Genomic DNA, 11,193 nt, shown 5'->3' on the forward strand with positions numbered 1-11,193 from the left:
AGGGAGGGAGCCAGTGCGGAGGACACCTCTGCTTGCTGGGAACAAGAAACAGCCCAACGACCTCCTTCCTCGTCGGTACTACCATCACCATCGTCAGCATCAGTGTTTGTACATCATAATATCCGCGATGTCGACTCTCCTGTGCGAGGGGTAAATTTATGATCTCGTTTGTCCTCTGAATCCAAGACGAAAAACAGCATTAGGCAGCGTCCTCCAGTGAACGTTAAGATCATGGCGCGGAGAGGCCTGAGGTTTCCGAGAGTGAGGGCTTCCTCTTTAACGTAGGCCCCTCGGCTACTCCTCATTCGAGATTTGCTTTGTGAATTTTTAGGGCTACAAGTTGGACCTCTCGGCTGGTCCCCGAGATCAGACGCAAGACGAATATAATACATAAACCTTGTAGTTTGCTGCTCTTCACTTTCATATACACTCTGTTTACTATCGTATATCAAATATGCTAAGCACTTATTCCAAGCGCTTCCTCCTAACCTCTAGTTATATAAGTCACGCGAAGAATATCATGGTGCTAAAAAGAGCGGTTGTTACCAAGGGTGTGAAGAAGCAGGGATGAATGTTAAGTGCTGTAAGTGTTTTGTGATACTGAAGCTGTTGGTACAAGTCAGTTTTTCTAAACTTTAATGACTTGGAGAGAGAGAGAGAGAGAGAGAGAGAGAGAGAGAGAGAGAGAGAGAGAGAGTTTGTCTACGATCAATATCACATTTTCTGTTCCAGGAAATCCTGGAGAAAATTTGAATAGTGTAAATTTATGTAAACCATTTGTTTTCCGCTCTCGATGATGTTTTATTTCCGCCTGGTTCATGAGGCGAGTGAACGAACGCGTATATCTGTATACGTGCAATCGCATTGGTGTCTCCGTGATGTTCTGAATATCTTTTTGCACATTCGTTACAACCAACCAAACCTTCTATACGTAAACCCTCATGAGGTATATCATAATATCTTTCCGCGGTTATGGACGTAGGCTGCCCGAATCAATGATCATCTCCGTGAGCCTCGTACAATGGTTAATCTTCATCTAAGCCACAAAAATCCAACCTCTCCCGAGGAGAGAGGGCATCAGCCCCGCCTCAGAAGTAAACTCAGCACCCCTCTCCACCCTCGCCCCGAAAAGAAAGAAAAAATCTTCCCTCATATCATGCTTGCCTTGAGGACAAGCTCCTACCGATGGCCCGAGGAGAGGACTGTTCTCCCTTCTATATCATAAAGACAAGTCAGGTTTCCCGTCCCACTTCTGTCTAGGAAAGAGACGGTACAACCCCTATACTTACTATACCATGGGACAAGACAGTACATCCCCAGCCCCGCCTGGGAACAGGTCAACACTAACCTCACCACCATCTCACTTATGCATGAAAACAGACAAAGATTCCACAATCTCACTTTCTTTCGAAGTTAAGACGCTTGCAGTGTGCAAATGCCCGATAAGCACCACCACTACCTATGCATCCTGCACCACATCCCACCATCTGAACCATCTTCTTTTATTCCACAACCTACCACCTACCATGCCAGGAAACCACCTTCCACCATGTCATGCAGCATCTGCTACTCTGCCATGCAACATCTGCTACTTTGCCATGCAGCACCCTCTGCCATGTCCGTGTATATTACATAAGGTATGACGAGGGCACTGCGAAGAATAAAGTATTCCGTCTTTCGCTATGTAGCTTATACTTCTACCTAGGAGACCCAATATTCTGTTTGCTTTAACAGATAAACTAGCTTCTATCTCCGTTTTATCAACTAGGTTTTCCTTAGTGCATCATAAGTAATTAATGATTGTTACTCCAAGGTTTTTTTTTTTTTTGTTATAGAAGTATATAAAGAAAATGACGAGCTATACCAAGTTCTGACATGAAAATACACAGACCAAAAATACCTGGTCCGATATCTTCAAGCAAACAAAATGTTTGGTTTCATAGCAAGAAATATACAATATAAAACGAAATGACACAATATTCACCCTTTATAGCGCCCTGGTCAGACCTTTATTGACTTCAGGTTACCAAACTTGATCAAAGATGAAGAAAAGCACCTAAACAAACATGAATAACCAAAACGAAACTGATTCTGTCACTCATAAATAAACCTTTTGAGGAAAGACTCTGAGATCTAAATCTATTTTCTATATAAGCGCAGAATCCAGGATCTAATAAAACTTTTCAAAATACCAAGTAATTTCTACAACATAATTCACGACAATTTTCACGTTAGAGACATATAACTTATGAAATGCACGAGTCCGTTCCCGGGTGTTTTAAATGTAGGTGTTTCATTGTATGCGTGTGTGATACAAGTGTTTAATTAGATGCGTGACTTAGCTGTGTTTCATTGTATGAGTGAGTCAATTCTAAGTATGTTTCATTGTATGCGTGAGAGTGTAAGTGTGTGTTTCACTGAAAGTGTGAGTCTGTTCCGAGTGTGAGTAATTCATTGTATACGTGAGACGTATAAGAGTGAGCGCTTCATTAAATGCGCGAGTCTCCTTCACGTGTGTTTCATAAAATGCATGAGTCTAAACGTGAGCGCTTCGTTGGTTGGATTAATCAGTTTCGTACGATTTATTTTAATTCCCATGACTATGAACTTCTAAGGAAAGCATATATTTCTCAGTATTCTACTGCAATTTACATGTTTATGAAAGCATTTCGTCAAATACTCTCACAGGAATTCCAAGCCTCTTCTGTATACAGAACACTTTTTTATACGATTCCTTTACAGATAAATGATATTCGCGGGCTGTGTTCACATTAAATCCAGAAGCTCTTTACCCTATTCTACCGCACCTCATATATTCCGAGTTAATGATTCGACCAGACCTCATATGTTCCGGGTTAATGATTCATATTAACACTCTCGGGTCTACTAAAGCCAGGTGACTCCCCAGCTTCCGGGTAACGATGTGTTTCACGCTAGCGCTAAACATGTTTATAAATATTCTTGAAAGAATATATCATAAGCGAGACAGAAATACCTTTTTTCACCAAAAATTATCTCAAACAGCTCATTTAGAGATTCTGTTAAATAAACGTTTTCAAAAAACATATATGAAATCACGATATGATAAAAGCACTTTTTTAGCATTCGTATGTACAAATATACAATTTCTCCACAATCACATAAAACATCACTATTCAAGTTAAAATGTCAATAGATTTCATCAAATCATGGCTTACAAAAATATAGGAAGATAAACAATGGGTAATTTCCTACTTTACGGACACCACTTTTCTACATGACAGAAATCAAAGAAAATTCCAGAAATTATTTGAAATTATCAGGGACGCATTTAAATGATATGTAAAGGTGATGTAGGTGTGGAATTTTAGGTGTAGCTTCCTGTAACTCCATATTTTTTTTTTTTTTTTCGTAGAGCAAGGCTTTGAAGTACATGGAAAGTGTGAGGTAATAAAAAAAATGATACGAACAAGTGACACTTTAAGTGATGCATTCGCACCACTTTCGTTGAAATTTTACAAATATCAAACGAACAGGAGGCCTACTTCTAATGTCCTCGCCACATTGAAAAACAAAAAATAAAGATACAAATAAAAAGGAGCCGTCCTACGGACGACTAGCCAAAAACATTCAACTGGCGCTTCTTCGATGCAATAACTATATAGTTTTTTTGGTTCGTAGGTCGACAAACAAAGAAAATAATCATGTAATGAAATAAGAAAACTTGCCTGCTGAGTGTAAAAATGCCTATTATCCTTTATCATTTATGCATTCCAGTGAATACTGCCATGTCTCGTAACACTAAAATCAGACTTAATTCATCTTGCACATATGCTGTGCGAGTTCATATAATTACATTTACTTTGGGTTCGAATTAAAGCTTATAGATCATGAAATCTTCGAATTAACTCATAGATCATGAGACCTCTCCCATAAGGGGTCACCCACTATTTACATAGCCATATAAACGAAACGAAGTGGAGATTAGTGAAGTACTGTATGAATGTTGTAAGATATGTAATATGAAGACCCTCACAAATGTACGCTTTAAACGTTAAAAATGCATATCATTTTATTTCCACGTTTTACAATAGGTCATTTATTATTATTTAACCCCACATTTCCCTATCCCTCATGACCCTACCATTATTAGCAACAAAAATTCCTTATAAAAAAACATCTAAAAAAAAAGTGGTGCCCGTAAACCTTAAAAATTACCAAATAATGCGGAGACATCTTCCACTTACCTCCGTCCCGGGTCTAGAAGTTTCGTTCAGTGATACATGGTTACAATTTTACAAGTTTACGATTTCAAAGGAAAATTACTTACCCCGTCAAAGTCATACATCATCCTCGGCCATATGCCGTCTCCATTTGCTGCCTCTTGTAACAAACAACTATGATCACAGCATCTACAACTTAATGTTTACAATTTTTAAATGTCCGCACACTAGACGGAGAGGCTTTTAAATACTGAATGTTTACACTTTTTTAAATGTCCGTACACTAGACGGAGAGGCTTTAAAATACTGAATGTTTACACTTTTTAAATGTCTGTACACTAGACGGAAATGCTTTAAAATCCTGAATGTTTACATTTTTTAGATGTCTGCACAAAGCACGGAGATGCTTCATAATGCTGAATGCTTACACTTTTTAAATGTCTGTAGGGAATGCTCTAGATTACAATACCGGATCATTTTTTATTGTTTTTCCGTTCACAAGTTTGCAAAGAGTTTTCACAACGTAACACTGAGAAAACACCGTAGAAAATAGCCTAGAAACAACTGCACAAACACAGAAACACTGAGTACATCCTCACGTGGCCCATGAGCTGGGTAGGATGAAAGTTTTGACGTCACGTTGTTGGATGGACAAGAATGTCTTTAGGAAGTGTAACTATCCCAGATTGCTAGCTTTTTCAAAGCCGCTAACACATTGCTACTAGCGCCATCATATTGTACAGTTAATAACTTTTAAACAAGAAACGTGTATACAATATTATGGGAAACTAAACCAAATCGTGAGAAATCATAGAAACAGTGCTTGATGTGCAACTGTCTCTTGCTTCTGTAAAGCCATGGAGCGTGTCAAAAGGAGGGTGGGGCGGAGGCGGCCTCCCTTAAACTAAGCAATATATGATAAACTAAATTTATAATAATGGCCATTAATATATTCTTACATTTGAATATACTTATGTTCTCGACAGGAAAAAACAATGTATTCGCATGTATATCTATTTGTTTCGGCGATTTTTATGAGCTATCGATGAAACAACCACGTCAATTCCACCATCTTCACAAAACAATAACAAGTTTATTTTCATGAAAATGTATCTACCTTCAATGTCATACTCACTTGTTTAATCGAACAAAACTTCCCTGATTATTGCTATGAGCAGTTTAATGTTACCAAATATCACAGAATTGTTTTCATGCTAAACTGGTTGGCAGTCTCGTAATAACCTTACTTCTGCACAATTTGTTTTGACCTTAACGTGAACTAGGCTGACCTTACCTGAACTGCGGGGGCGAATGACCTCCCACGCTCGTTACACGTGACCTTGAGGCTGGCGACAACCTTCCACCTGACCTTTGGTGTTAAAAGCTGTATCTATTTTCATGAAAATTTGACTGTTAGTGATTTACTTTAACATCAAAATAACTCAAACTTTATCATGTTCTCGAAGATACAGTGTGTACTTATATACCACGCTCACCATCTTGATTTTCATTATCTTCTTGTCCCCCTCCCACCCTTTCCCTTAACCGAATCCTGCATACGCGCCTGCGTAGAACATCAAGGATATCTTATTTTGATCAACGTTTATTGAAATATGTATAAGATTTCTAGTAGTTACATTAACCACTAACTCTTTACCTTCAGGAATGTTTCGGAAATCGATGTAACTTCAGGTGAATGTGCGTTATTCCACATTTTCTGTAGATGAAGCAGTTCTACCGCCCACCCCTTATCATGGGAGGTCTGCCACCTTCTCAGGCGACACTAACAAAGTAAAAATGTCAGCGGACATACGCCAAAACACACAACAGCTGATCCCGTTGGTTGTGGCGCTTTTGCTGCCACAGATAAGGTAGCAGCTACGACGCCAGACACCGCTTTCATGCTCTACTGGCAATACCTTAACCTGGGAGAGTAATATTTCGTAAACATATCTGCCTGCGTTGGACAGATTTGCCCCGGCCTTGCGATGAGCGGTCTGGCCACCATCAACGCAAATGACGTAAGAAAACCAGTAACACACAGCGACACCAGAATCAAACTTACATACAACACTTCTTACACACTTTCTTATATCTGAAAACTCCAAGATAGTTAATGGGGTTGAAAAAAAAGAAATACTTTAAGATTCTCCACCTTGATAAATCTTTTTTTTTCTTTGCACATGATAAAGAACATTTACAGAATGTCAGTACCAATTATCTAACACTTTCATGGCGTAAAACAGGGACAAGGTGTGTGGAAAGTCAGAGGTTATTAGATCGCGTGTTTCCATAATGATCATTTTTACTAAGCAGAGTACAATATATGTTTGAACTTTTGAGGCGTATTTTTCATATTAAGTATGACTTACCGTGTCTCACTGAAAGTCGTGGCCCTTTACCAACTTTCAAAACCACAGTTCTTGAAATACTGAACGTTATGAAGCCCGGTGGTATCAGAGGGTAAACTTTTAACCCAAATCACAACTCTTAACTTTTAAAAAATACTATATCTGCTCCGAGAACCACATAACAAAAGGCACGAATTCATTTTTTTTTTTCCAAACAGGTCACAATGCTACTGCCTATCATAATGAAAAACGGAGAACATTACTGACAACGTCGTAGTGAAAAAAAAAATACAATGACTTCAGCAACTGGCCATTATAGGAGTCTCTTATCAGTGGACTTAATAGCCTAACACAAGCTCCTGCATGACTACGTAGTGTACTGTTACGTGAGCTCTCTCTCTCTCTCTCTCTCTCTCTCTCTCTCTCTCTCTCTCTCTCTCTCTCTCTCTCTCTCTCTCTTCCACGTCATGATAGCCTCATTAAGGTGTCTCCGCAGGCTAGGGGACGAACAGCGGGAGATGAACCATATCGGCGGTGTCAGCCCGGGAGGCGGGCGCGTAGGCGTGGTGGCCGATGACTTGATCCTGGGCGGAGACGTGGGCGTGACCCTGCGGTGCGCCGTGTACAGGGTGGGTGTGGGCGTGGTGCACGAGCTGTGTTCCGCCAGCACCATGACCGCCGCTCTCTGCCTACAGCGACGTGAGTACTCGTGAAGTGCAGATGTCTAATAACTTCTTTATGATCACCTATCTGTACATCCAGTAAACTTATACTATAAACTGGTTCTAAAACTTAATAGGTTGTGATCAAATTACCCTTTAACGCTTCCTTTTGTCTATGGTGGTACCAGATTTGAGAAATTATTCTTCATTTGGCTTAGGATACTATGTGAATAGTTTGCTGCTTCCTTATTCTTGCACGTAAATACGAGTTTAATATTTACCAGGAGACAGAATGTCTCGTGTGTGTGTGTGCGTGTAATAATCCTGTGTGTATAATAAGAATTTCACACTCAATCGTCTTACCTCCTAATCTTGTATACTGTATAAACTATGCTTATCATTACTATTATCATATATATATATATATATATATATATATATATATATATATATATATATATATATATATATATGTGTGTGTGTGTGTGTGTGTGTGTGTGTGTGTGTGTGTGTGTGTGTTTTGTTTTCACACACATTCACCATTTCCTGCGCTACGAGCAGAGGACTCAGCCTTCGAGGGAATATCCTCACTTGACCTCCTTCTCTGTTCTTTTGGAAAACCAAAAACGGGAGGGGAGGATTACCAGTCCCCCGCTCCCTCCCCTTTTAGTCGTCTTCTACGACACGCAAGGAATACGTGGGAAGTATTCTTTCTCCCCTATCCCCAGGGATATATATATATATATATATATATATATATATATATATATATATATATATATATATATATATATATATATATATATGTATATATATATATATATATATATATATATATATATATATATATATATATATATATATATATATATATATACACCTGTGCAAAGAGTACTTTACAAACAGTTTCACTGTACATCATTACAACAGTAACGTGCAGTAGGTTGAAATTGTTATCAATACTCCGTAGAAAAGACCAGACGTTCGTTCCCTGACTTTCCCAGAATTCCCCTGGTGTTCCGTTACATCCGGAGGCATGTCCGCCCTCGCCAGCGCTTCCTCACACGTGTCCGGCAGCGGGTACGGTGCTCCGGGCGCGGCCGACCACCACACAGCCTACGGGCGTGGTGCCTCGGGTCCGAGACAGTGGGCGCGGTGCTCCAAGATGCCGCCGACCCCATAAAACCGGCAGTCGGGCGTGGTGCTCCGGGTTCTTCCGAGCGCCTCCGACCGAACGCGGGCGGCGGGTGCAACACCCACACTAGTTACCCAGATCAAAGGGTATGAAATATGGATGACGTCTTGAAGCATGTGCTTCTTCTTTTTTTCAACTTTCACGAAGCACAATACCCAGTGCAGCGAGCGATGGTGGATTAAAAGAAGAAGAAAAATTAAAAAAAAAAGACGGCAGAGCGAAATTTTAATCCAGTTACCTACTGAACCGGGGAATGTGTAATGCTGGCATTTCCTCTCGTTGTGTGTATGTCCATGAGAGCTGAATGTCAACAAGACTCGATTAAAGGAAGAACCCCAAATGTGGTAATGATGTTAACTGATATTTTGACCTGATTTACTGGGGTGTCAAGGAGGGTGTACAGGTTAGGTGTCTACCCTTAAGGGTGATGACAGGCGAGAAGTGCCAGGGTGGGTGTGGGTGTCGACCCTGGGGGTGATGACACATGGCAGTATTGATCATCAGCACAACAAGTGCCTGTGTGCCGCCACTCCATTACTGAAGAGTCACGCACCCACTAGCTAGCCCGCCCCGCCCCGTCCCACGAGTCCAGTAACTCAGCAGTGACAAGACTGTAAGTGACGCTCTGGTATATGGCACACACACAAGTCCAGACTGTCCGCCCCATGTCAGTATGGACACTAACGCATCCGACTCGACCTAAGGTCCCGTCTCCAGTGACACTTCCGTCTCCAGTAACAGTACCTGGAGAAGCGAATGGCTGGGTCGTAATATGATATCATAGTAACACCCGACGTAGCTTTAAACCATAGAGATAAAGCTGGTTGGCCTTGGAAAATTTCCATGTCCCACCAAATCATACGAGTCGAAGGCTGCAGACACGGACAAAAAGTCCTCATCAAGGCCACGAGGAAGAGAAAAGTATGGAGAGAAAAGACGAAATAATCTAAAAGATTTAGAGGGAGTGGGAAGTCTGTCTTTTGAACGGGGGATGGTCGTTTACTGCTAGCTAAACAGGATTGGCCTCAAGCAAGACCAAAATGCTCCAAATTGTGTATTTGAATCTTTAAGGAAATTATTGTAAATATTAAGTCAGGCTTGTAGAATCAGAGCTTAAAATCTAATCTTATACCTCATCGGAGCTCGCATGGCTCTGTGAATTCCATCCTGGCTGCCTTTAAATGTACTAACGCGGCTACAGATGGACTATTAGCAAACTGTTGGCCAGTGCCTATAACTAAACACCGTAGGTTTTAGACTATCCCTGATAAATGCTCCCCTCGATCATGAGAAATTTCCTTTTCTCGCCCCAGTCAATGCTTCTATCACTCTTGGAAAATGTTTACCTCGCCCCAGGAAACGTTGCTTTCGCCCCGGTAAACCCTTCGTTGGCCTTGTTTAACAACTTTATCCAGTAAAATCCTCCTGCTCCGGTGTATGCTTTAAGACATGCGTCCTCATCTCTCGCCACAGTTGGTTCTTGCCACCTCTCGATAGACACTTGGTTAGGCCAGGTAAGTTACGCCCCACCAACTTGTCATTAAAAGCTTCTTTGATCCTATAAAAGGCTTCAGTGGTCCCATTAAAGAATGATCAAATTCCATTAAATGGTTCTCTGATCTATTCAGACGACTACATCCCGGTAGCTATTATGGTGAGTGTTTAGAACAACGACTGCAGATGACAGATGATGTTTAGATAAACATATTTCCATTTCAGAGAGCGGAGTCTTAAACTAATTCCAGTTTTCGCTCCCTAGCAGTAATTCGTGGTAAAGTATGATGAATAAGGTGCTTGACCCATTACACAAGACTCTTAACCAGGCAATACACAATGTCATGTAACCCAAGCGCCCTGTAAAGCATTTCTTGATAGGCAAAGACCACGCGACCGCCTCTCTGTGGATTACTTGCAGTACTATTGTCGATAATCTAATTGAAAACTTATCTAACAAAACTTAACTAAATCCAGCCCAACACAACGCTATGAAAGTCCTTAAATCATATATCTAAACTATGCACCGTGCATGTTCCCCGAGCTAACAAGACCAGTGCTCCACTCTAATAGGCTGACGAGGCCTCTGTTGAACAGCTAATCCCCAGACAATGGGCGGATCGCCTCCCGAGGGGCTGTAGTGCTGGAAACAAGCCATAGGCTGCTCTCTGGCCTGAAGCAAATTGCTTTGTAATGAGTGCCAAGCGTACAGACGTCAGACGTAAAGTCTTGGTATTGAAGTGGCTTTTTGTAAACAGAGAAACCCCATTAAGATAATATCTTTTATGATGCTTCGTTCTTACTAACCCTTGACGCTCGTTCATCGTTGTATTATTAGGTCGAATTTGAAACCTTTTAGAGATAGTGTTTGCACGTTACATAATCATGGTCGTTGGAGGACCTCAGCACTAATGCATGTTATCCTCCCCGCGCAGTGTCTAGCGAGCGGCCTCTCTTGGACGAGTGTCCACCTTCCGTCCATCGCCAGTGGCTCTTGGTAACACACAGCACCGAAACCACAGTGACCAAGGGGCCGGACGAGACCACAGTGAGTGTGGTGGGCCTGCTGCCGTGCCACCACCAGCACCATCTGGGACACACCACCTGCCACCCTCAGGTAATGATCAAAAATATTAACGTCAGGAACTTAGGACCTTACCATTGCCGGAATTCATAGCTATGCTTAAGAGGCGATAGGAATTATATGAGAAACGGTTGATCACAACTAATCAGTTAGACCGTAGCCCTGACTCACTTCGGCAGGGCGAGACAAGTGTAAAGAAAAGAGA

General features: G+C 41.2%; 1 protein-coding gene across 1 annotated transcript in view; it reads left to right on the plus strand.

Moving 5' to 3' along the window:
• Positions 1-11,193, plus strand: part of LOC139760630 (uncharacterized) — a 44,040-nt gene that overhangs the window by 24,108 nt on the left and 8,739 nt on the right. The window contains exons 5-6 of the mRNA XM_071684037.1: positions 7,050-7,252; positions 10,840-11,021. Coding sequence (XP_071540138.1) covers positions 7,050-7,252; positions 10,840-11,021 — 385 coding nt within the window. The remainder of the gene's footprint in view (positions 1-7,049; positions 7,253-10,839; positions 11,022-11,193) is intronic.

Source organism: Panulirus ornatus, chromosome 37 (genome assembly GCF_036320965.1).
Source record: "Panulirus ornatus isolate Po-2019 chromosome 37, ASM3632096v1, whole genome shotgun sequence".
In the NCBI taxonomy this organism is placed as follows: domain Eukaryota; kingdom Metazoa; phylum Arthropoda; class Malacostraca; order Decapoda; family Palinuridae; genus Panulirus; species Panulirus ornatus.